Source organism: Polypterus senegalus, chromosome 8 (genome assembly GCF_016835505.1).
Source record: "Polypterus senegalus isolate Bchr_013 chromosome 8, ASM1683550v1, whole genome shotgun sequence".
NCBI lineage: Eukaryota > Metazoa > Chordata > Cladistia > Polypteriformes > Polypteridae > Polypterus > Polypterus senegalus.
Genome location: NC_053161.1, coordinates 183,399,640 through 183,426,797, shown reverse-complemented (window position 1 = coordinate 183,426,797; position 27,158 = coordinate 183,399,640). Strand labels below are relative to the sequence as shown.

General features: G+C 40.7%; 2 protein-coding genes across 2 annotated transcripts in view; one reads left to right on the top strand and one right to left on the bottom strand.

Moving 5' to 3' along the window:
- LOC120533536 (zinc finger protein 525-like) overlaps positions 1-24,764 on the top strand; it is a 42,588-nt gene extending 17,824 nt beyond the window's left edge. Inside the window, exons 2-3 of the mRNA XM_039760471.1 lie at positions 12,200-12,649; positions 23,206-24,764. Of these exons, the coding sequence (XP_039616405.1) occupies positions 12,241-12,649; positions 23,206-23,855 (1,059 nt within the window). The 5' untranslated portion in view covers positions 12,200-12,240 and the 3' untranslated portion in view covers positions 23,856-24,764. The remainder of the gene's footprint in view (positions 1-12,199; positions 12,650-23,205) is intronic.
- Positions 1-27,158, bottom strand: part of LOC120533562 (gastrula zinc finger protein XlCGF26.1-like) — an 813,484-nt gene that overhangs the window by 646,448 nt on the left and 139,878 nt on the right. The gene's annotated exons all lie outside the window — the stretch shown is intronic.

Genomic DNA, 27,158 nt, shown 5'->3' with positions numbered 1-27,158 from the left:
GGAGTTAAAATTTTCAGACAACAAATATTCTTCCAAGACGTTATAAAATTCAAAAGTTGCCATCTTTTCTAGTAAGAAGTTCACTTACAGACGGAGATAAACGTCAACACAAAAATGACTCGCAAGTGCAATTTAAACCTGTCGAGTGACGTGTGTCATAAAACATTAGACATGCGCAGAACAAATCGGGCAGCTTCGTGAAGTGAATTTTATTTGAGCAGAGAGTGCATGCAAGAGATGAATCGGATGGGGACAAAATAGATTTTTTTTTTTTGGTAACTGATGTTTTATACTATTTGAAACTGAAAAAAGCCTAATTCTCACTTAGTGGATCTGTGCAGAACTTTTTCAAAACCTGGCAGAATCTAATCAATAACACTTTAGAATAAGCTCTTAAAAAGCACCGAGGAAGCAGATTCTCTCTGTTTTTTTCTTTTTTTTTTCTCCATTTATCTGTATTCACTTATTAATTTATCTATTTACTTATTTTACCTAGCTTTAAGTTTTACTTCTGGTCATGCTGTCTTTCTCAGGGGTCGGGGTTAATTTGTTTTCAATCCTATTTTTGTAAAAATTGATCTATTTGTATGGAATGTTGTGTGATTTCAATAAAATCAATACAATAAAAAAATAGATAAAAAACTCTACTTGTCTATAAGCTAATAAATACATTCAAGAGACAGTATAAAAAATTCCCACCTGATACCACGTTTCTTGGTGTGGAGTCTATTCTACGTAAAGTGATGAGCATTTTTGTCTACCCCACGTCGATCATGTCAGAGAGGCTGAGAGACGCCGCATGTTAGAGTTAACAAAGCCGATGGTCATCACAACAATACAACATGAGTGCAAGACACTTCTCATTAAACATTTTTAGTAGTCGGTGATTTTCAGATCTGTAGCCGATACGTATTGTTGATTTCCAAAATCCAATGCGAGTAAAAGTGTGTGCTGCGGAACTCATTACAAATGTCTTCAAAACAGCATCAGTGCCATCAACAGTGCAGTGACGTGCGGTGAGGTTCATGGCTGGTGAGGCACTGACTCCTTCAGAGTGAGATTTACAAATGTATGAACCCAAAAGAGTAGTATGTAATGCACATTGACTACTGGCTATGTTTCATATCTCATCAGCATTCTTTACTCACACATATAAGGAACATATTTGGCTAAGATGTAACGTGACATTTATAGCAGCGAGGGAGCAGAGAGAGCACATTTGCTCCTCACCCTCCATGTGTTATAAATTTGCCTTTGAAGTTCCACAATCCATACTCATTCAATACAAATAAACGTGGTGTACAAAAAAAAAGGATTTCTATTATGACCTTAATTGAAATATTGTGTTGTTTTTAAAAGCTTTTAACTTTGATGCTTTCAATTTTACTAGAGACTATTCAACAAAAAAAATAACAAGAAAAACAAAACAATTTATTATTTAAGGTTAAAATTTAGTTTTTAAATATTGGATTTTTTTTTTCTTAGTCTCATCCCATTTCTATTTTTATAAAATTGAAAACTGTTTATGGTCTTATCTTTATTTGTAAATGAAGTCCATGCCCCTAACCTTCTCCACATAAATCTCTGTCACTTTCTTGTAAATGTCCTCCTTATTTTACTTTAGTTTTAAAAGTCTTAATCTTCCATTTTGGCAGTCAGTCTGAACAAAAAGTAAAAATAAACGGCCTGCTGCAGTGCACTTGACTTTCTGATATCGCTAACTTATTGGCGCCTCTGCTTAGAAGAACAGCAGCAATGAGCATCTATTGCGCTCACATGCGCCTCCTTCAGGACGTCACGGTATTGTCTGCTCGCCTTGTGCCTTTTCACTGCGGTTTTATGTCCGATCAGCAAGACAAAATATGTCACACCCATTCATTAAAGATATTAGCCAGACTGTGGAAAGTCAGGGTGTGTAATAAACGTGTCTGTAAACAATTACAGCACATTGGTGACATACAGAGAGACAGCAACAGGCATGCACAAATTGCATGCTGAAGTGGCCTTAGAGGTGTGCGGGGCTTAGGGCTGACCAACCCCATGCAGTGCTGTTTACGTCAAACGCTGTTACCGGTATGTGGGAACTGTATAAACTTGCGCGCGAATTATATCAAATATAATGTTAACATACACCGGGTTTTCTCATTACAGTATTCAACTTAATTTTTGCAAGATAACACCTGGACTTTATCAAAATATAACAATATAATCAATTTAAAAAGTGCAATTCATAATGCAGCAGCACGGTGGCGCAGTGGCAGTGCTGCAGCCTCACATTTAGGAGACCCGGGTTCACTTCCCGGGTCCTCCCTGCGTGGAGATTGCATGTTCTCCCCGTGTTTGCATGGGTTTCCTCCGGGTGCTCCAGTTTCCTCCCACAATCCAAAAAGCAGGTTAGGTGGATTAGCAATTCTAAATTGGCCCTACTGTGTGCTTGCTGTGTGTGTGTGTGTCCTGCGGTGGGTTGGCGCCCAGGATTCCTGCCTTGAACCATGTGTTGACTAAGATTGGCTCCAGCAGACCCCCGTGACCCTGTGTTCGGATTCAGTGGGTTGGAAAATGGATGGATGGATGGATGGATGGAATTTATAATTCATGACAATACCACAACAGTGTGAAATGCAAAGTGGTGCCATGCTGAAATTAGCAGGGCCTCTTCTAGAAAAGTACCCAAATTGTAAGTATACTCTGACATACGGAATTTGACCTTGAAGAGGGCTTCTAAAAAGGTTCCTGTTACAATCATCTAAAATATAGATATCCTCACAGCGCAGCCAGGTCACTGCAGTCATCCTCCATGTTCGCCCCACTTTTTGAGTTTTCATTTGGGACTGAATGCATTGTTAACGTCACACACTCTCTGTACTGAGATGATGTCATGAAAACAATTACAATACAGTCCACACAAACTCACAGACTCATTGATCTAATAATTATTGTCAATATCACAAAAATTGCATAATATTAAGAAGATCAAAAGTCTGCTACAGTCAGTTCAATAAACTCTCCCTTTAAAATGTTTTCATTTACAGCATAAGAGGCAGAATCTCAATGAAGCGGAACTCGTGAGTAGTGAGGAATAATATGCGACACTGAGGAATTATAATGCATAATAACGGGGACGAGAAAAAATTACAACGTTCAAAAATGGACACTGTTAATGTTAGCAATTCAGTATATAATTTAAGAGGTTAGTGTGTGCATTTCCAAATTGATTTAAAAATTAAGTAAGCCATCCGTTATACTAAACAGTAACTAAAAATGATACTTCAATGAAGCGCTAATCTATAACAATGAAGGTTCACACTGTCATGTTGGATGGTTGGAAGGCGCTGCTTGGCTGAAACGATTGTGATTTCTCCTTAAAGGGAAGTGGCGTACAACGATCAGAAATGAAAACACACATTTAAGCACACTGGACAGTAGTTTATGTTACGTTTATCTGCAATATAAATTCAGTATGACTGTCAGAAAGTCCTTTGTCAGGTTAAATTGCGACCTACAATGGCAGAATCTTAGAAACATTTGTAGAACTTTTCTTTCATATATTTCCGGGCGATAGTTCAGGCTTTGTACGTCATTCGTTCCTTCTTTTACTTGCTGCACGTTGTGAGATTAGTTTGTCAATTTCTCTTATCACTTGAGGCATTAATGCTTTGCGTCCTTCTGGAAAAGTAAGTCTATTATAGATAATTTGATATAAAGAGGTTTAAATGTTTGTTAAACTTACACACGCAGAGTATTTTTAAAAGGTGTATTTGTATGTAACGTTGTGACTTAGTGTATGTATTTAATTGTGTTTACAAACCACAGCACCATGAATTAAAGTACTTTCTGAATTCAGATTACGTTTGAAGTTAATCCTTACTTCAATATTTGGAAAGGAGAGTTTACAAAAGAAAAGTTGTACCACTATGGAGTTAATAGTTGCACCTCCTGTGGCCAGACATCTGATCATGTCTACTGTCGTTTGGATTTTATCTCACCCGTATCTCTTACACCAGCCTGTCGTACCAACGGCAGCCCTCATTTATAATGACACCAGTGTCATTACTGTCTCCAACTACTCAGATACAAAATTTAATACATTTCACCGTGAAACTCGTAATATGTATAATATATAATGTAAAATAAAATAATATATATTTGACCTAAAGTATCAGACAAACTAAATTACTGCAAACCAATAACAAATATTAAGTGCCAGCAACTACCTGAATTGTCATTTCAGTCTGTCAGTGAACTCAACCGAAGTGTGTAATATCAATACAAATTAGAAAATATCACTAGAGGGTTAAATATCAAATGTTTGGTAGACTTGTAACAAAGTACTGTACGGCACTATATGGCTTTGAATGGGTCGCGGCTTCATAAAGCGTCCTTTGGACTGCACGTCTGCTCAGTGCTTCAAACCATGAGGTGCTAATTTCCACTGCACTCGTCCGCTTGACGTTTCAAGTCCTTATCCATCGAGCTTGATTTGAACTCTGCATGATGGAAATGTCCGGCGAAATGAATGTTTGTAGGTCATCAGTACATTTTAAATGATTGTGTCTGAATAATAATTAGGGTTAAGACACACAACTCTGTTATACCGCTTATCAAATGCTGACTGGTAGAATGCTTAATACTGCAAAGAAGAGCTTTAGTATTACGGGTCACGACTCCTCCCTCACCATAATGCTCTCTTCTCATAAATACCAGCCCCCCTTGCCTCATTTAATTGATTTGTAAAGATTTAGCAAAAGTAAACACCTCTTGTTTCACATGAGTAACAAATCAAAATGTTTGACTGACATTTTCAATTGTTGCTATGGCTATTGATTGCAGGTTGATGAGTTTAAATGATTAAATATTAAAGTAATCACTTTGAATTTGTTCTTTCATTGATTGTTTGGGGGTACACGGTAATTGTGTTGGTGACTGGGATTGTGCTCCTGTAACAGTAAGATTGGTTAGGAATGATAGAGACAGGAGAACCATCATTTTTATTTAAGGAAATGTTTTGTTATTATACTGTGCTGTGACTAAGACGACTTTTACTGATCGCCTATTCGGACCTTGAAGATGTGTTCACGAAGGAGGGTTGTTACTGCTAAAGGCAGAGGCTTTTAAAGCACGTCCAGATATATAGATTGATTGATAGATACTTTATTAATCCCCAAGGGGAAATTCACATACTCCAGCAGGAGCATACTGATAAAAAACAATATTAAATTAAAGAGTGATAACAATGCAGGTATAACAGACAATAACTTTGTATAATGTTAGCATTTACCCCCCATGGTGGAATTGAAGAGTCACATAGTGCGGGTGAGGAGCGATCTCCTTAGTCTGTCAGTGGAGCAGGATGGTGACAGCAGTCTGTCACTGAAGCTGCTCCTCTGTCTGGAGATGATGCTGTTCAGTGGATGCAGTGGATTCTTCATGATTGACAGGAGCCTGTTCAGCGCCCTTCGCTCTGCCACGGATGTCAAACTGTCCAGCTCCATGCCTACAATAGAGCTTGCCTTCCTCACCAGTTTGTCAAGGCGTGAGGAGTCCCTCTTCTTTATGCTGCCTTCCCAGCACACCACCGCGTAGAAGAGAGCGATCACCACAACCGTCTGATAGAACGTCTGAGCAACTTATTGCAGATGTTGAAGGACACCATCCATCTAAGGAAGTATAGTCGGCTCTGTCCTCTCTTGCACAGAACATCAGTATTGGTTGTCCAGTCCAATTTATCATCCAGCTGCACTCCCAGGTATTTATAGGTCTGCACCTTCTGAACACAGTCACCTCTGATGATCATGGGGTCCGGGTGGAGCCTGGGCCTCCTAAAATCCACCACCAGCTCCTTGGTTTTGCTGGTGTTCAGTTGTAGGTGGTTTGAGTAGCATCATTTAACAAAGTCCTTGATTAGGTTCCTATACTCTTCCTCCTGCCCACTCCTGATGCAGCCCACGATAGCAGTGTCGTCTGCGAACTTTTGCACGTGGCCGGACTCCGAGTTGTATTGGAAGTCTGATGTATGTTGGCTGAACAGGAGTGGAGAAATTACAGTCCCTTGCGGCGCTCCTGTGCTGCTGATCACAATGTCAGACCTGCAGATCCCGAGACACACATATTGACGTCTGTCTGTAAGATAGTCCATGATCCATGCCACCAGGTATGCATCTACTCCCATCTCTGTCAGCTTGTCCCTGAGGAGCAGAGGTTGGATAGTGTTGAAGGCGCTAGAGAAGTCCAGAAACATAATTCTTACAGCACCACTGCCTCTGTCCAAGTGGGAGAGGAATAGGTGTAGCATGTAGATGATGGCATCCTCTGCTCCCACCTTCTCCGGTATGCGAACTGCAGAGGGTCGAGGGCATTTGGACCTGTGGCCTCAGGTGGTGAAGCAGCAGCTGCTCCATGTTTGTCTTCACATGTGACGTCAGAGCGACAGGCCAGAAGTCATTCAGCTCAGCAGGACATGATACCTTTTGGGACTGGGGTGGTGCAAGATGTTTTCCAAAGCCTCGGGACTCTCACCTGTTCCAGGCTCAAGTTGAAGATGCGCTGTAGAGGACTCCCCAGCCCCAACACACAGGCCTTCAGCAGTTGTGACGATACTCCATCTGGACCCACTGCTTTACTGGCACAAAGTTTCCTCATCTCTCTGCTTACCTGGGCTGCTGTAATTGTGGGTGGGGGGGGAACTCTCTCCTATGCTGGTATCAGTAGAAGGATGGGTGGAGGGTGCAGTACTCTGAGGTGAGAGTTAGGGTGGTCAAACCTGTTAAAGAAGTTGTTCATCAGATTTGCTCTCTCCATGTCTCTCTTGATGGTGGCACCCCGCTTCGAGCTGCAGCCAGTGATGATCTTCATCCCATCCCACACTTCATGCTGTTATTTTGCAACTTCTGCTCCAGCTTTCTCCTGTACTGCTCCTTCACCGCCCTGAACTGGACTCGGAGTTCCTTCTGCACAAGCTTGAGCTCATGCTGAACACCGCCTTTGAAAGCCCTTTTCTTCTGGTTCAAAAAGCCCTTGATGTCACTTGTAATCCATGGCTTGTTGTTAGCATAGCAGCGTACTGTTCTTACTGAAACTACAATGTCCATGAAGAAGTTGATGTAGTCAGTATTGTAGTCAACAACCTCCTCAGTGTTCTCACTATGTGATCCCTGCAGAATATCCCAGTCCGTAATTCCAAAGCAGTCTCTCAGAGCCTGCTCTGCCTCAGGGGACCACTATCTGAATAAGCCTGTAGTTGTAGGTAGCTCCCTCACTTTTGGTTTGTAGTGAGGCTGAAACAGAACCAGGTTATGATCTGCTTTCAAAAGTGCTGGCATCGGGTGGTTCTGTATGCGTCTTTAACTTTTGCATACAGTAGGTCGATAGTCCTATTTCCTCAGGTGTTAGAATCCACATACAGGGAGAAGGCAGGTAATGTTTTGTCCAGTGTCACATGGTTAAATCTCCAGAAATTAGCACAAACACCTCGGGGTGTTGTGTTTGTAATTTAGCCATATCGGAATGGATAATATCACCCACTATCTCCATGTCCGTTCGAGGAGGGATGTAAACAATAACAACAATGATGTGTCCAAGCCCTCTGGGCTAATAGGGATGCAGACTTACGGCCAACAGTTTGATGTCCCTGCAGCAAGTGGAGATTTTGACGTTTACATGTTCAGAGTTGCACCACCTTGTATTCACATAGAGAGCTGTGTTAATCTGCACTGCTCTTTAGCTTTAGCTCTCAAGTGAACCTTTAATGTCAACCTCCATAAAACTCGCCGGGTTTTCTTTTCACCACAAGGCATGTAAAGTGATGTCCAGGCGCTGTTTCATGTTGAATGACAGCTGTATTTATTTGTGTAGCACGTACTTTTAGTCACATTACACTTTACATACACAGTACAGTATTTCAGCTACAGAGTTTGGATCATTGAATACTAACATCGCTCACCTTGGAGTGTCCCGTGTGTGTCTGTCTGTGTGCCTGTGACTGATCTGCGCCGTTTCTCTCAGCCTCTCTGATGTGCTGTGGGTGGACATCTTTGAAATGCGTTGTGTAGAACATTAGAACACTCTAGACGAGAACAGGCCATTCAGCCCAACAAAGCGCCAGTCCTGTCCACTTATTTCTTCCAAAATAACATCAAGTCAAGTTTTGAAAGTCACCAACATCTTACTGTCTTTCACACTACTTGGTAGTTTATTTTAAGTGTCTATCGTTCTTTGTGTAAAGAAAAACTTCCTAATGTTTATGAGAAATTAACCCTTAACAAGTTTCCATCTGTGTCCCTGTGTTCTAGATGAACTCATTTTAAAATAACAGTCTCGATCCACTGGACTAATTCCCTTCATAATTTTAAACACTTCAATCATGTCACCTCTTAATCTGCTTTTGTTTAAACTCTATAGCAGAGCAAATTCAAACTGGTCTGCCACAGTACTTCAAATATTATATCAGTTAGAGCATTTGAGTTGATATGCTAGTTTTTTATGGGTCCCAGCACATAAAGGAGTTAAAGGAAACAAAATTGTTGATGATTTGGCAATAAAAGCAACTAAACATCTTATATTATTGAATTAGAATTAACATTCAGTAAATCAGAAGTTAACAGACTGATGCGAATAAAAATCGATCAGATGTGGCAAATCATGTGGGACACTGACAGTAAGGGAAGGCATATGTACAGAGTAGAAAGCAGAGTGAGATTCATAGGAAAAGCAGGCAAATGATATTAACACGCATCTGGATTGAGCATATTAGGTTAAATTATACACAATTCAAGACAAGGCAGCACCAGTCTGGAGTGTGTAGATCACGTAATCAGCTAGAGACTGTAGAGCGTGTATTTTTAGGGAGCGTGGCATATAAATTACATCAAGTTCAACATTTTAAATCTCTAAGAATGGGTAAATTAACATTACAACAATTATTAAAGTATGGCGATGAGTGTAAATTGATTCATAGATTCATATTAAGTTATATAAAAACTGTAAGGTTATTTGAGAGTGCGATGTTTCGCTGAAAAGTCTTCACATTAAGAATTTGAACACGGAGAGGCAAACCAAGATAAGTGCTCAGGGTTTGGAGATAACGTTTTATGGATGTGTAAGTTCTCATTCGCTCAACTCAGAGTTACTGCACACGATTTAAGTGAGGGGCGAGCAGCGCGACCTCCAGCCCAGCATCGAACTTTACTCGAGTCAATCCCCATGTGGCTGCCCGTGTGTCTTTTCTATTCAATCATCAGTGTGTGTGTGTCTCCAGTTCACTTCACGTTTTCGAGTCCATTTTCTTCTTCACATCATCCACTCACACAGTCGCCACCTCCTACTCTACATTTTGATTATTTACCGTGAATTCCTACAGTCCAAGCTCATTTGACAAAGATTAGGGAGAAAGTGGTGCAGATTGATTTACAACTCCAAATGCCACCTTCAACTGACCAGCAGAAAGCTGGTAAATACATTAATTCAATAAATAATCACAATTTCAGGAAACAGAGGCCCACAACAGCCACTGTTAAACATAATATAAAAAAGCATATTGATTTTTTCTAATCGATTTGTGGATTAATTATTAAGTAGGGCTAAGATTTACCTCTTCAGTGCTCACTGAGACGATCACAGCACTAGCTTTTGATCTCAATCAGCAAGATCTACCCCCCAAAACAAAGTAAACTCAAGATCATAAAATCAATTTAAAAACCACCAGCAGCTCAAATGTTTACCTCTCCTGACCCCTCAGTCAGTCCACACAGTGGGTGTCTTTCTCACAGCACAGTAATCACCTCACACACGAAATGCTGCCCTCTTAAGAAATACCAGCACAAGTCTCACCTCCACTCTGCAATGTCACCTGTGTGTCCACCTGTGACCAAACTCCCTAATTATTAAGCTGACCACCACGACCTCCCTCACTAACTGGCTCAAGTGACATACGTGTTGTATCAAAGTCACTCTTCTGAAGTTGTACCCAATAAAATTAAAAACATTTACATCAATTTAAACAAACAGATTAAGCAAATCCTGTGATCAGTAATAGATAGAATTGACTCAGTGGAACTTTATTTGTCACAAGGTAGAAGTTACAGAAAATATAAAAAAGGTAGATAAAAAAGTAAATAAACATACACACACACTTTGGTCCGAACACACACCAGAATAACTATGAAAGAAGAAAAATAAAAGGAAAGAAATGTTCTGAATTGGCGGTCACAGTCAGCGTGAGACATTAGCAGACGTATTACTGTTGGGATAAAGGAGCCCCATAGTGTTTCTTGACACACTTCTGCAGAATGATTTGAAAGAACTCCATTTTACTGTGTGAAAGAGAGGATGTGCTGCATTGTTCATAATGACTCTCAGTTTTGTTTTAATCCTCTCCTCAGCTATGAACTCTATGGGGTCCAGGGTGCGTCCCATGACTAATCTTGCCCTATTAAATAGCCTGTTCATTCAGTTGGCCTCTCGTGACGTGATGTGCACAGCTCAGCACACCGCAATGTAGAAAATCACACTGGTCATCAGAATGTGATAGAAGATGTGAATTATGTCACCTCCCACATTGAAGAATTGAAAAGAGCCTGCTCTGCCCTTTCTTATGGAGTTAAAACATTTTTTCCTTTTAACACGACACACATCCATCCCTGTTATGACAGTGCAGTTAAGGAGCATAAGTCAGGTCAATTAGCTATTTACTAATGGAGAAGGGATGGTCACAGTTTAACAGAACAATGTACTTGAAAACATTTAGTGACAACAAGGTGGTTTTATTAAATCTGATAGCACAATCAAAAGTTATGATTGATTCAGTGGGTAAAGAGGGTTCTGGTGACCTTTAATGAATTGAAAAGGTTTGTCAAACCTACTGACAGAAATAGAATTTCCGCACCATCAGTTACACCTGTCAGCCTAAGCTAACAAACCCCTTATTTCACTTGCTTGTCTTCTCCTGTTGCAGCTGCACATTTCAGCAAAGTTAGGTTCCTCTTTCATCGCCTCCCTCCAGACTTTTCTGTTTCTTAACACAATCCTGTGCGCCTACTTGTACAAACCTTCATCAATATCATTTACATAGAATAGATTTTGGTGAATCATTTAAATGCAATTATTTATAGCCATTTATAAACTATTATTAACAATTATTACATAATAATAATAATAATAATTATTATTTTTATTAAATAATTCCACCCATAAAAGTAACATTTCTCGGACTGCCTTCTTCCATCTCTGAAACATTTGTTGACTTTGTCCTGTTCTTGCGCAACCCAGTTCTAAAGTATTAGTTAATGCCCGAGTCACCTCACGTATAGATTACTGTAATGCTATTCTATCTGGCATACCACAAAAATGTATCCATCGCTTACAACTTGTTCAAAATTCTGCTTCCAGGATAATAACCTGCTGTTCTAAATCCACTGAACATATTACGCCGATTCTCTCTCACCTTCACTGGCTCCCTGTTAACTACAGAATACAATACTAAACACTGCTCTTAACGTTGAAAGCTCTTCACAACCTCACTGATCTCCTACAGATTGACACTCCTCTCGCTCACTCAGATCCTCATCTGCAGCTCAACTTTCTGCACCACACGTCAGACTCAGTGCTATGGGAGCTCGAGCGTCTCTCATAGTGCTCTTCAACTCAGGAATTCTCTTCCCTCTCATAATTGTCAGCTTGATTCAATAACACATTTTAAAACTACCCTCAAAACTGATCTTTTCAAACTGGCATACCAATTGTGAGTTTTACACTGTTACTGCCAGTTATCTTTGTTTGTTTGCTAATTATTTCTTTTTGATTAATCATTCTCTTGTTTTAATTTTACTAATGTTGTTTAACTTTATTGTAAGGTAACCTTGAGTGCTAATTAAGGAGCCTATTAAATAAAATGTTATTGTTATTAATATAAACTGATAAGACAATTCTGGGACCCCAGCAGCACTGTATGTTTAATTCAAGTAGTGAATACTGCTGACCCACAACTGTGTAAGATGGTCTTCTTGTTTCAGAGTCTGTTGGACCTTCACTCCACTCCCAAGATTCTGATAATCTGAAACGAAGAGCAATGAGTTACTGTCAGCATGTTACAAACTGTCTAACTTTACATAAACCATAACATAGAGCCTGTTCTAAAATGATATTCAAGTGTCTTTAGACATAAGTGATGAAGTTTTAATGAAGTTGATTCTTGTTCTTTTCACAGAGAAAAAGAAAAAGCTGCTGTTTGCTGGAACATCTCAGTAGATGTTAGGGTTTGTGGACGCAAATATCATGGAGAAAACTGTGAATATTAAGGAGGAGGACTGTGAGTGGGAGTCCATCTACCTTAAACAGGAAAGTCTGAGCATCAAGGAGGAGGACAGTGAACTGCAGCCAGTGGGCATTAAAGAAGAACATGAAGAGAAATCTGTCAGTATTGAGACACATAACCGTACAAAGCTGGACAGTGTAAAAGAAGACAACCATCATGATGGGTGTCAAGATGGAGTGGTGACCAGGTTAGACTCTTCTCAGAGCAGACACTGTTCATCTCCAGAGCCTTCTATCAATGTGAAGTCTGAATCATTAGAGTCTGAACCAAAGAGGGCTGTGGAAACTACATCTGTTAGAGCTCAGAAAAATAAGCGACCACCTTCAAAGAAGTCTGGAAAAAGTAAGTGCAAAATAAAAATGTGTAAGATTTAGGTTTGGGGTTTATGAGCTTCAAAAGTTGGATCTTGTGATTCTTAGGAGAAACTTAGAACTAGACTGAAAATACTTTATTTTATTGTGTGTTTAAATATACTGTAGTTTGGGATTTTATCTTTTGTTATGTAAGGTTTAGCAGTCTGCTATTCTTCCATTATAGTGACTTTATGCAGAAGTCCTCAGCCTATCTTCGATAAAGAGTGCTATACAAATGTCCAAGAGCAAGACAAAGGTATTGATCCCTCTGGAATTTCCTGGGTATCCATATTAATTCCTCTTAACAATGTAGTCCAATCTTCAACTAAGCTCTGATTACAGACAGCCTCAGTTGTCCTAAACTACTGTAATAACACAAACATTTGGATGGCTTCTTGTCAGTCCTGAACACATCGTTTAAACATTCACAGTCCACTCCCTGACCCTCCTATCTTTACAGACTGGTTGACCCTTCTTTAACAGTAATGACCTCCACAACATTTTGTAGCTACTGATCAGTAATGAATTTAATGAATTTTAACCCATTCCTTCATTCCAATCCTTTTCAGTTCCTTTCATCCCTGTGAGCCCTTTTCTGATCAGTTGTCTTTAGGTCAGGCCACAGCATCTCGTGTCTCTTACTGGCCATTCCAGAACACCAATTACCGTATGTTTAACCCTTTCTGTTCTGGACTGGGACCCAGACACAGGCAGACGGACAAAATGGTTCCACCACACACCGTTTATTTACAATACTATATACAAGTTTTTGTTCACTCGCACACCCCAGTGCCTCCAGCACCGATTTCCCCCAATGTCCAGGCCACACTCTTCCAGTGCCTTTCTCCTTGCCGCCTCTAGTCCTCCCTCCAGCTCCATCCTCTTCCACCCGACATCCACTACTGACTGGAGGGAGGCGGCCCCTTATATGGGAACCCGGATAGGCTCCAGCTGCTGTGCACCCGGAAGCCATTCGGGCGTCTCCTGTCTTCTTCCCCCCCAGCACTTCCTGGTGTGGCGGAAGTGCTGGGCTCCAGGGTTCCTCAGGCACCGGGGCGCCGCCTGGCGGTGGCCACGGGCCCCTACAGGGTTGGGCTTCCAAGCCCTCTACCCGTGGCCCCCAATACAACCAGGGCGATCGCCCCCTCGCAGTCTGGAGGAGGCACAAGCCCTCCTCCGGTCCTCCTGGGCGTCCCGGTTGGGCTCCAGCCCCGGCCGGGTACCACACGAGATATTCAGGCACCGGGGCGCCGCCTGGCAGTGGCCACGGGTCCCTACAGGGCTGGGCTTCCAAGCCCTTTACCCGAGGCCCCCAACATAACCAGGACGGATGCCCCCTCGCAGTCTGGAGGAGGCACAAGCCCTCCTCCGGTCCTACTGGGCGTCCCGGCCGGGGACCACACTGTTTTTGATTTTTTCCTGTGTTTGGGCTCATTGTCCTGTGTCATCACTCAATTTTTGTTAAGCTTCTACTTTCCTGATATTTTTCTGTCAGATTTCTTGATGATATTTTCAATTCAGTGACCGTTGATTATGTCAGGTGTTCCAGGCCATGAAGAAACAAGCATGCCAAACCATGATGCTCCATTCACCTTGAGTCTTTAGTATCAATGTCCACTTTTGTGTTACCTCCAAGCATGGTGTTGCATGTTTTGACCAAAGACTTCAACTTTTGGCTCATTCATTCATAGAACATTGTCTGTTCTGGAACATTGTGATGATCTTTTACAAGTTTTCAGATGTGCAGTGATGGTTTTGCTAGATTGCGTTGATCTCCTTGGTGTTGCCCTTCTATAAACTACATTCTTATGCTTTTCTCCATAAGAACACAAGGACAGAGACTTTCTCAAGTCCTGGAGACCTCTACAGGCCCTTTGCTCTGCCTGTCTGGGTCCCTATTCATCTCTGCTTTCATGCTGTGATCTTTGTGGGTTGCCCTTTCCAGTAGTGAGTTTCCTCCATATTCGTAGACAGTATGGCTCTCTATGCATTGATGGACATCCAGGTCTTCAAAAATTATTTTCTCACATTTGCCAGCTTTACACATCTCTTCAGTTCTTCTAAGGTTCTTGTGACATCCTTACAGAAGTATTTGGATGAAATGTCAAACCTTTGAATTTACAATTGAAGTAGTGGATTGGAGAAACAACTTGGACTGACATGTTGACATCATTCTTAAATCATAAAGTGACAAAGTCTGTGTGTTCTGTGCTAGTCTGTGATCCTTCTGTGCGAGTGTGCATTAAATATGACTTTTGCTCCTAAGCCCCGTGTCTTCTTTTACCTGACAGCTCCCCTTCTTCTCCCATATGGCCCCGCAACAGGATAGTTGCCCTACCTGCAGCTGACCTTCTTTCCACTACTGATCTGGAGGCTTCCCAATCCCTTGCTTTGGTTCCGCTCCTTCCACACCGAGACTTGGCTTCCCTAACAACCAGGATGCTCACACCACGAAATTCATCTTCCAAGCCTCCCGACTCCCGCGGTCTTCTCAGCCTTACACGGCCAGCCATCTTTCTTCCGGTTACTCCCACTCTTCATAAAATGCTCAGCGGAAGCGAACACTACCTATGGCCCTCGAGTGTCAGCCAAACACCCTGCTAGGGCTCACTGTCCAGCTGCCTGTGAGTGCTCACTCGTTCGCTCTCTCTCTCTAACACACACTGGCTTTCTCTTCACTGCTTCCTGCTTTTCTTCCACACTCCTGCAACCTCCATTTCTTTCTTTCTTTCATTTCTCTTCCCTCTCCTAGCCTAGCCACATCGCGCTTCTATTTATGATGAGGACGTGGCAGCTGTGGCAATCAGCAGCTCCCGGGAACAATTATGGATGCGGATGGTTTCTGACCTGTGCACTTAGGTGAGAAACGGCCACATCACAAATTCCCCAGGAACTGCTTCGGCCACACACCACCACGCTCCCTCGCTAAGCCGCGAGTGCAGTGATTATTTATTTTAAAAATGGCTTCTTGATGTGAACTGCAATACCACAGGAAGTACTGAGGGATTTGGAAATTGTAGAGAGAGAAGTGCTACGAAGATTGAATTGGTTGAAATCAAACAAATCACCAGGACCAGATGTTATTTATCCTCAAACTTACAGAGTTTAGTAAATATACAGTTTATATAATCCTCTGATGGATAGTTTATAGTAGTCACTGCACAGTGGGACAATTTTTATGAACTGAAAAATGTAATCCCATTAATATAGAAAGGGTGATTGGGAAAACTGAAGTATCAACAGGTCATTAAGCTTAACTTGCATCACAGGAAAATAAATGAAAGGAATTATTAAGGAAAAGATTGAGTGACACAGGGCAAGAACAGGAGTTTTACTAAACAGTCAGCATGGATTTAAATGTGGGAGGTTGCGTTTTACTAACATGCTGGAAATCTATGAGGAACTAACCAAAGGATATGATCAAAGTGGAACAGATGATATTATTTATCTGGACTTTCAGAAAGTATCTGATAAGGTGCCACTAAACTAAAAGAAGTGAAAGTTCACAGTGTGGTGTGCAGAATTGGCTAAACACAGGAAGCAGAGAGTTATGGTGCGAGGAACCCTATCAGAACTGAGTGATTATAAGAGTAGTGTCCTACAAGGGCCAGTGTGAGGGTCACTGCTATATAAATATATTGTCAGACACGTGTGATTGGGAGACAGCTGAATGATTGGGAGAGAGCTGAATGGCCTAACTACAGTGGGCTGGCACCCTGCCTGAGGTTTGTTTCCTGCCTTGCACCCTGTGTTGGCTGGGATTGGCTCCAGCAATCCCCCGACCCTGTAGTTAGGATATAGCGGGTTGGATAATGGATGGTTGGATGAATGGCCTAAATGATAGAAATACCACGCCAGACCAGGGGGCAGCAGGGTGTGCTGACTGTCTCTCTCAATGGCTCTGCATGGAAAATCCTGCAGGGTACTGGCACCGATGATGACAAAACTTCCAGTTCCGGGTCTGATGATGTCATTTCCCTTACCTGCCTTTAAAGCTGCCATCTTAACTCCATAATATCCAAACTATTTTGGACTCAAGCCTGTGAACATCTCTTTTCAATTTATTTCAATTTTGCAGCCGGGAAACAATATATGGGTGGCTGCCCCAAACCTTTATGATGTCTGCGACTCATCTTTGTGACAGTGGCTTTTTAATATCAGTCAAATTTTCCCAAATCTATCTTGAAACTGCGCGATATATTCTATATATTGGTAGAGGGGAGAGCCTCTTCTTCCCAGCCTTCTTTTTAAATATCCAATATTCCCCGAGGTTGTCATCCTTATAACAATTCAAAAGGAGAGAACCCTGTCCCTGCTGACCACCTTGCAAAGCATTTGTTTGAGAGTCTGATTAAATCACGCTACTAGACCATCGGTTTGTAGACTTTAAATGCTTTTTTTTAAGTAACTTGGCCATTTCCCTAAATGTTTTCTGATGTGAAACGCATCTCTTGGTCTGTAAGGACTTCTTTAGGGATGCCTACACACACAAAGACCCCTACAGTTTCCTGTGTGATAGCTTAAGATGTGGCTGAGCGCAAGGGAACAGCCTCTCGATATCGAGCAGCATATATAAATAATTTGGATTGGAATAAAACAAGGTGGTTAAGTTTTTAGATGATGCCAAGGTAGGTGGATATGGCAGATAATCGAGAATCTGTTGATTCATCACAATAGAGGGATTTGGACAGTGCACAGGCTTGGGCAGATTTGTTGAAGATGAAATTTAATTTCAGTAAATGCAAAGTATTACATGTAGTAACTAAAAATGTATGGTTTGTATACACAATGGAAGGTCTTATGAGAAGGATTTATGAGTTGTAGTGAAGTCATCACCACCGACTCCTAGAGAGTTCAGAAGTCATTAAGAAGGCTAAGAGAATGTCAGGTTATTTAGCGCCCTGATGTGTGGAGTACAAGTCACAGGAGGTTATGCAGAGGTTTTATAAAACACCACAGGCCTCATCTGGAGTACTGTGTGCAGTTTTAGTCTCCAGGCTACAAAACAGACCTAGCAGAGGTAGACAAGTCCAGTGAAGAGTGACTAGGCTAATTCTAGGGATGTCGAGGTATGAGTTATTGTGACAATACGGGTTCTGCTCCACGCTCCCATCTGTCTTTCGGGAGCTCTTGAACCCAACACCGTCGGTAATGTGACCGATGAGCTGGAGAGTGAGGCACAACAATGTAACAAGGGAATGGTGCAACAAGTGCAAAGTGCTTTATTAAAACAACAATCAAAATCAAAACAGTGTTCAAATAAATAAGTGCAGCGTTTCTCAAAAATTTTCAAATAAATAATCCAATAAAACGCTGTGAATTGTGGAGGTTAAAAACAATAAATAAATCCTTAAAAAACGAGGTTAAAACAATGCCTTTCTACTGGTGACTCCACTGCTTCTCCCGTCCAGGCTATGCACCAGGGGAGCCACCCTACTTGCAGCTGACCTTCTTTCTGCCTTCTCCTGTTGGTCTGTTAACCTCACTGATCCCTGGATCCGGTGGGCTTCACCTGACTGTGACATGGGCGTTCACGGTGGGGCTTTTACATCCCACGTCCCGACTCCCACTGCCATTCCGGCCTTATGTGCCGAGCCATCCTCCTTCCGGTCACTCCCGCTCCTCAATAATGCTCAGCTGGAGCGACCACTACTGCCTGATTCTGTGGTGCTGGCCAAACACCCAGGCTCACTGCTCAGCTGTAGGTGTTCTCTACTATGAGCACCTTCGCTCGTTCATGCACCGGCAATCAGTTTGTCCTTCTCCACTTTAAGCCCCTCTGTCAGCCCACCACACACAGCTATTAGTGGATTAGGAGGGATTGTGACACCAAGGCTGTCTGAAAGGCACTTACAAATTTTTTGTCCAGAAGGATGTTAATTTGGTGCTGGCCCAAAACATGTGACCCAGTGAGGCTGGGACTTGAGTGTAGCATTCGCAGGTTGAATCTTGCCCTGGAAACATTTTTTACAGTTTTAAAGAAGACAGATGTGCTCGATATATAATTTTGAGTTGACTAATTGTATGCTTTGCGAATATGGAGCTCGAGTGGATTCTCTGCATTGCTACCTTCCACTCCTTTGAGTTGAGTAAGAGATCTTTTTTTCCATTGTCCTCTTGGATCTTTGAAAGGGAGGGACTGTAAAATAATTCTATATATTGCAGAAAAACTGTCTGAGTCCTCGAAATTAACCAATATTTTTTCCAGCATAGCGGAGGGTGCGAGATGAGGAAAATTGTACAGGTGCTGTTTAACAAAGTTTCTAATTTGAAGATAGTGAAAGAAATGTGTTGCTGGAAATTACATTTGGAATGTAATTATTCATAGGATGCAAAGATGTTGGATATATAAAGATCTCTAAGTGACTTAATCCCAAATGTTTTCCAGATATTAAAAACTGCATTTGTTTGTGAGGGTTGAATAAAGTGGTTCTCATGCAGAGGTGCCACAGATAAAAGATTCTCCATCTTAAAATGCTTCCTACATTGGTTCCATATTCTGAGTGAGTGAAGCACTAACTTGCATTTATTAGGACACAAAGCAGGGAATATAAAGAAGTACTATGGGATTTTATTTATATTGCGGGCCAAGCCTGTGTATGTTCACCCATTTGTGTTCATGTTCAGGTTTTAATAGCTTGTATGTTTGCTGCCCAGTAGTAAAACTAAAAGTTAGGTAGATCCATGCCACCTTCTGCCTTAGGTCTTTGTAGGGTCGCTCTTTGGATGCATGGATGTTTTGAGTTCCAAATAAATGAGGTTATGGTTGAATCTGATTGCTTAAAAATGACTTATTGATGTATATTTGAATATTTTGATATAAAAATAGAAGCTTAGGAAGGATATTCATCTTAACAACATTAATTCTTCCAGCTAAAGTGCGATGAAGAGTTGACCATCTATGCAAGTCTTGCTTAATTTTTTCAATACAAATGGCAAAATTTTGTTGATAAAGAGCTTTATGTTTACTTGTGATATTTACCCCTAGGTATTTAAACTGATCTGCAATGATAAAAGGGAAGGTGTCCAATCTAATATTGTATGCTTGAGAATTCACTGGAAAGAGTACACTTTTATTTAAATTAATTCTGAGACCAGAGATCTTATGATATTCTGTAAGTGCTGTTAAGACTGCAGGCACAGTATTTTGTGGGTCTGATATATACAGTACCATATCATCTGCATATAGAGAAATTTTCTCTTCCAGTCCTTCTCTGATAATTCCCTTTATCTGGTAAGCATTTCGACAGTGAACTGCCAGTGGCTCAATGGCAATTGCGAATAACAATGGTGACAAGTGGCATCCTTATCTGGTACCACTTTCTAGTCTAAAGTAGTCTGAACAAATGTTGTTAATACAAACTGAAGCTTCTGGATTGTTATCAAGTAGTTTGATCCATGCACAAATGTTGGGGCCAAACCCAAATATCTGTAATGTAGTGAAAAGGTAGTTCCATTCAATCATGTCAAATGCTTTTTCTGCATCCAACGATAATATCATCTCTGGGGTGTTTGACTTTGCTGGTGAATATATTACATTAAGCAGAAGTCGAAGATGGGAAGCTAAATGTCGACCTTTAATAAATTCAGTTTGTTCTTGTGATATTACCGAAGGCAGCACTTTCTCCATCCTTCTTGCTATAATTTTTGAGAGTATCTTAACATCATTATTCAAAAGTGAAATTGGCCTGTACGATGCACACTGTAATAAGTCCTTATCTTGCTTAGGTAAGACAGTGATTAATGCTTGGTGAAATGTTTGAGGTAAAATTTGATTGTCTCTAGCTTCAGTAAATGTTGCTATTAAGAGAGTAGTTAGCTGAGTGGAGAATTTCTTATAAAATTCTACAGGACAGCCATCAGGGCCTGCTGCTTTCCCGCTCTGATGTGACTTTATAGCATCTAGTATTTCTGGTAGCGCCAGAGGTTTATCCAGTTCCTCTGCACTGAGAGTATCTATTTGTGGTATCTGTAATGTATCCAGAAATGCATTTGATTGTGTGTTGTCTTTTTTAAGATATTTTCAAACAGTAGTTATTTTGTGCATCTTTTTCCCATCTGTGCACACTGTCAGTGCTGCGCATGTCCTCAGCTTAACATATTCCATGTCATGAAATCGGTAGACCAGTCAACCAACTACAAGCCGATTTCACAATAAACAGCAAAAACTGGGCATTTTAATTCAAGACTGATTAATTTGTGTAACACTACTGTTTAATTCAGTTGTATTTCTTCTTTATAACACTCTTCATTGAGTGTAGGCTTGGACTGCTTGATGTTTGCAGCCATAACAGAGATAATAATTACATACATGAACACACACATTGGATCAAATTGACAGCAAAACCTGGGAAATTTTAGCTTACTCAACATAAATAAGTCCTGACAGTAGATACCCTTTAACATTGTAATGGTGAGTATAAATGTCACCAGCGTGTCACAAAGGTTGCCAGTCCTGGTGTCACCTGTCACTCCCCTATAGAGCTGAAACACTAACAGCTGCACTCTTCCTCGGTTTTCTCATCTTCTGTTTTTTCTCCGATGTCACTGCAGCTTCTGTAGGCCTATGCATTGAGGCATCACTCACCCATTGCTCTTTTTTGCTTTGGTGAATGAAAGAAGACATTTTGTTGTTTGTTTTGATGTCAAGTGGTTTTAGTTCAAGTGTGGATAAATGTCATGACACATTCTAATTATTGAAGGTGCACTTTTCATGCTTGATATGGCATTCTGTTTTACGTAGTAACCTTCACAATGGCTGAGACAATGAAACATTCTTCTTGCATTTGCTCCTTTAATCCACCATTTAAAATTACAAATTAAATAATTCAGATGTAATTAAAGTACAAATTACTGATTTTCATTTAAGGGGATTTGCAAACATTTCAGTCACACCTTGTTGAAATGACAGCACTTTTTCTGAATCGTCCTTCCATTTCAGGGCACCGTAATGTTTGGGACAATTGGTGCCAGAGGTGTTTGTGATTCCTCAGGTGTGTTTCATTGCTTTAGTCTTGCAGGCCTAAGACACCTCAGCTTAATCTTACCTGCAGACTACCTTTGGTCTCTATAGTTGTCATTGTTCAACACGAGGGCAAGAGCTGTGCCAATGAAAGTCAAAGAAGCTGGAAAATAATAATGAAATCATTAGAGACATTGGAAAACCTTAAGATTACCCAATTCAACTGTCTGGGATATCGATAACAAGAGAGAACACACTGGTGAGCTCAGTAATCACAAAGGGACTTGTAGGCCAAGTAAGACCACCACTGCTGAAGACCAAAGACATGGCTGCAGATTTCATTTTGATCACAACTTGCACAGCCTGATGGTAATGATATTGCATGTATCTCTTGTCACACACATGCACATGGGAGGCAGCTAAAAGGCTTGAGTAAGGGCAGTTCCGAGGCATACCGGGATGTGGTAGAGTGCACTGACTCTTTCCCTTTCCTGTAGACCATTCACGGGAGATTCCACCTGGCTCTCTTGACGTCACTTCCGGGACCGAGCCTATGGATGGAGACCTTGCCGGCTCCGGCCCCTGTGATGTCACGTCCAGGCTCAAACCAATGGCTGAAGACCATGAGCCTGACCCCTATGATCTCACTTCCTGTTTTCCCCTTTAAAAGTCTGTACCTTTTCTGTATTCCCTAAGTTCTGTCTTGGACTCGGTTGTGTGCACATCAGTGCAGTATTCATTTAAAATGACTTTTGCCGCCAGGAAATCAATTATACGGGTGGCTGCCCCAAACCTTTCTATGACTCTGTGTCGAGTTTGTGACACACTCTACCATCTTAAGTATACCATCCAATACAGATGGCATTACGTGGCTAAGGGTGACTAAGAGATTCCTCTCCAGTCAGGCAGTTCACACTGAAAAGCCGCCATCGCCGAATAACCCACAGCTGTTAAGACCTGTAAGAGAAAAGGGATTGTGTGATTTCTGTATGGTGGTCTCTGTAAGGAAGGCTGCAGTTCAGCACATACTTCAACGAGGATGACAGTAGGGAGTTTAAATCGGCTTAGAATTCAGTCATAATTATTAGCCAAAATGTCATTGTGATACATCAAACTCACTCCTTGTGTAGCCTGTCAAACATCAGAATGTGAAATGTGTAATGAAAAGAGATTTTCTATTCAGTTCTTCGTTTTTCCACCTGGAGTTGCTAAATTGCCACCACAAATAAATAAAGTCTGCATGGGACTTACAGATGCTCAAAACTTGAGGTAACTTTGAGTCAATTTAAATGGCAAGTTCTAGTTTTATAAATCCTAACTTTTGCATAAGAAACAGCTTTCGTATATGTGGCCGAGCATAAGGAAGTTTTATACATGTGGCTTTACTGAGCAGTTGTAATAAAGGACATAAAATTAACAAATTAAGTGTGTTTTCCAAGTTCAACAAAAGTTTTATAATTGCTTATGCTGATCAAAGGTTGTTCCTAATTTCAGCTATCATGTATTTAATGTGAGTTAATGTTCATAATAAGGCAGTGAATTAAAAATAAGCACTTTTTTTTTTTTTTTTTAATTTTGCACAGGAAAGAAAGATCACTGCTGTGTGGAATGTGGCAGAGAATTCCCTAAAAAGAGTGCTCTTCAGAAACACATGAGAGATCACACGGAAGAGAAGACCTATTGTTGTAATGAATGTGGTAAACAGTTTTCAGACATGCGCAATCTTCAGAGACACACTAGAGTTCACACCGGAGAGAAGCCATATTGCTGTAGTGAATGTGGCAAACAGTTTTCACATATGAACAGTCTGAAGGACCACACTAGAGTTCACACCGGAGAGAAGCCATATTGCTGTAATGAATGTGGCAAACAGTTTTCACATATGAGCTATCTGAAGGACCACTCTAGAGTTCACACCGGAGAGAAGCCATATTGCTGTAATGAATGTGGTAAACAGTTTTCACATATGAGCAAACTGAAGGACCACACTAGAGTTCACACCGGAGAGAAGCCATATTGCTGTAATGAATGTGGTAAACAGTTTTCACAAAAACACCGTCTTGAGGTACACACGAGAGTTCACACTGGAGAGAAGCCATATTGCTGTAATGAATGTGGTAAACAGTTTTCACAGAGCATCATTCTTCAGAGACACACAAAAGTTCACAACAGAATAAAAACAGTAGCAGTTCAAAAATCAGTCCAGAAAAACCAAGAACCTTTCAGGACTTAAGAATGAGGTTCAATCATGTCCTGAAAAGTAAGCAACTAAACTATTGTTAAGAAATGAATCTCAAAGAGAAGACATATTGCTGTTTGGAACGTGGCAAACAAATCTGTCAGTGCAGTACACTTCAGAGACGCACCAGAATTCCCACCGGAGAGAAGTACAACTGAACTGTCCTGACTAAAGAGTGAGGTTCACTCCTGCCTGCACAGTAAGCACATGTAACTGACACAAATCCATCCTACTTAGTGTTGTGTCAAAAACAAATCAACATGGAGGAGACATAGAAGTTTACATCCTTTTTCCTTTTCCACAAACAAAAGAAAGAACAGGGCTCTCACCAAAGCCCCTACAGCCTCCACCATGTGCCTAATTTTGTTTTTATAACATACATATTACATATAGAACTATTTACAATATATTATACACATTTCATCAGAAAAAAGATAAAAAAAACACTTTACAATAATCAAATCAAAATCAAATTAGAAAAGACTTTTAGAGAACAGACTTACCTGTACAGCATCCACCATCGCCTGAAGGTGCCTGCCGTCTGTGGGGAGTCACATTAATTAGCATGCGTACTCTAAAATATGACACTAAGTTTACACAAACAATTGCTTTTTGGAAAATTCATAACTGAAAGATACAAAAAAAATTAAAAAGACAGAATTCACTTTGCTACACATATTACAGTACTGGATGTGGCCAACAATTCTCACAAATCGGAATCTTCTGGGCCACAAAGAATTCAGACTGGGTGCCACCTCCAGAGGTGGACTTCGTTGGAGAAGATCTACACCGGGGGCTATCAACGCTTTGTCATGGCATACCACCCAAAAAATATAATTGTTATAAAATACCTGCATTTTTATTTTGGTGTTAAATTGTTAATTACTGAATTGTTATGTTAAATTAAAGGTGGCATTTCTTTTTTCACCAAGAAAAATGCTCTTTCAGAGATCTTTTATAAGGTACTAGCAATGTTAACCTGTCAAAGACATGTTTTAGAATGAATTTCAAAAGGATTTGATATGTTAGGACTGATAGGCACTGGCAGTGTGTCATCATGAGGAGGTCACTTCAGCTGTCTGTGCTAATACTGGAAAAGCAAAAGAAATGGCAGAAATTGTGTCTCAAATGTTGTATGTCTCCTCAGCGTCAGAAGATATTATTATTATTATTATTATTATTATTATTATTATTATTATTATTGTCAAAAAGTTTAGTAAAGTCACGCCTTTGGACCAGAAGGGGTTTCCTGTTCCCAAGAGACTTTCCATTCCACTATCTTGGTTTACCTACAGTGTGCTTACTTTATTGTTGTATATTATTTGCTCCGTTGAATTAATTACAGTCACCTGTCTGTCATCTCCTGTCATCTGACGGTGACTCCTGCACTCTGCTTTCTGTTGGCCAAACCCTGCGAGTTAGCACATTTTACAGAAGTCTGTGAAACCCCTCTTTTACAAGGTCTTTTGAGCCGAAAGCTAAGCTGACCAACCCGAGAGCAAAATTGACAAGGCAGTGTGTGCCATCGTTGTAGAAGAGAACATCTGAGCTGACATCTCCACATTCAGCCAAACCCCATCTCACACACTGCAGACAACCCATCTGTGGGCGCCGCTACCGCCTTTCAGACAACGGGCTCAGTGCACTAAGCTTGAAGTGCTCGGCCGAGGCTGCTGAGAGACGAGGATTCCATCTCACCGTTTGGACTGGAATGTGAGATAGTGTCCTTCCAGAGGTAACGTGTTGTCCATCACGAGCTCCAAGCAAAGCGCAGATAGCAAACTGAGAAATGCAGTGAAGTAACCGATCAGTTAAATCACATCATAGCAGCAACACATGCAGTGTGCGTACAGATTTATTCTGACCCTTTGTTTTTTCCCCCATCGAGACAAGTGAAGAAAAGAAATGTGCTGAACTGGAGGAGATTAGGATTCTGTAAGTAAAGAACAATGTAATGAATTTAATTTAAGTAGCGTTTCCCAGCACTGGTCGCTTGTGAAGTTTTGTTTTTGTATCTGGGATATCATCACTTAAACAATTGATGGAAATAAACTGAACTCTGCTTAAGTAACTGGCTAAATAAATAGGCAGAAATGTAATACAGTAATCCCTCGCTATATAAAGCAATAATGACAGAATTATTGACATAACCAATTCCAACTAATTTGCGCTTCACTCTATCGGATTTTAAATGTAAGCACATCTAAATATATATCACGGATTTCTGCGGACAATGGGTCTTTTAATTTAGGTTACATGCTTCCTCAGTTTGATTGCCCAGTTGATTTCATACAAGGGACGCTATTGGCGGTTGGCTTAAAAGCTACCCAATCAGAGCATGTATTACGTATTAACTAAAACTCCTCAATGCTATAAGATATACTTCCCGCGTGGTGCTTGTTTGCTTCTCTCTATCTTTCTCACTCTCTCTGCCTGACGGAGGGGGTGTGAGCAGAGGGGCTGTTTGCACAGAGGACACGGACGCTCTTCTACAAAATGCCGCTTTATCGCGGTGCTTCTGTATACTTAAAAGCATGTATTGATTTTTTGATTGTTTGCTTTTCTTTGCGAGCGAGCTCTCTCTGACATTATCTGCTCTTCACGGTGCTCCTTTGAAGATAAGATATATTTGCTTTCTTTTAATTGTGAGAAAGAACTGTCATCTCTGTCTTGTAATGGAGCACAGTTTAAACGTTTGACTAAAGGGTGTTATTTCATGTCTAGAGGGCTCTAATAATGTTAACAGTGTGGGAGAGTTTATAAGGGCTTAAAATATATAAAAATAACCATACAAACCTATGGTTTCTACTTCGCGGATTTTCACCTATCGCGGGGGGGTCTGGAACGCAACCCCCGCGATCGAGGAGGGATTACTGTAATGTTTTATTTTTCATCTTCATATCATTTTAAAGACAGAATTATTGACATAACCAATCAAAGTTCCAACTTCTTTGCATTGTTGTGTGGCTCAAAAGTATTAATTAATTAATCCGACTTTGAGTCTTTCACTAATTAGTGTTGTACTGTTTGTTCATTTGTTTCTGTTACACAAAACTGTTCAATAAAGAAACCAAAATAATTTAATATACATAGGCAACTGATTATTAAAACTCTTTTGTATTAGAAAGTAATCCCTGAGTTATTTCTGCTTTTAAAGAAAAATATTAATTTGCTTGAAGGAAATATGACAAATTGCATTTAATACATAGTGACTTTCCATTACAAAGTTGAACTGAGAGATTAATTGCAATTGAATTTTTAATCAGGTGTCCTCATGCAAACACATAATTTAGAACC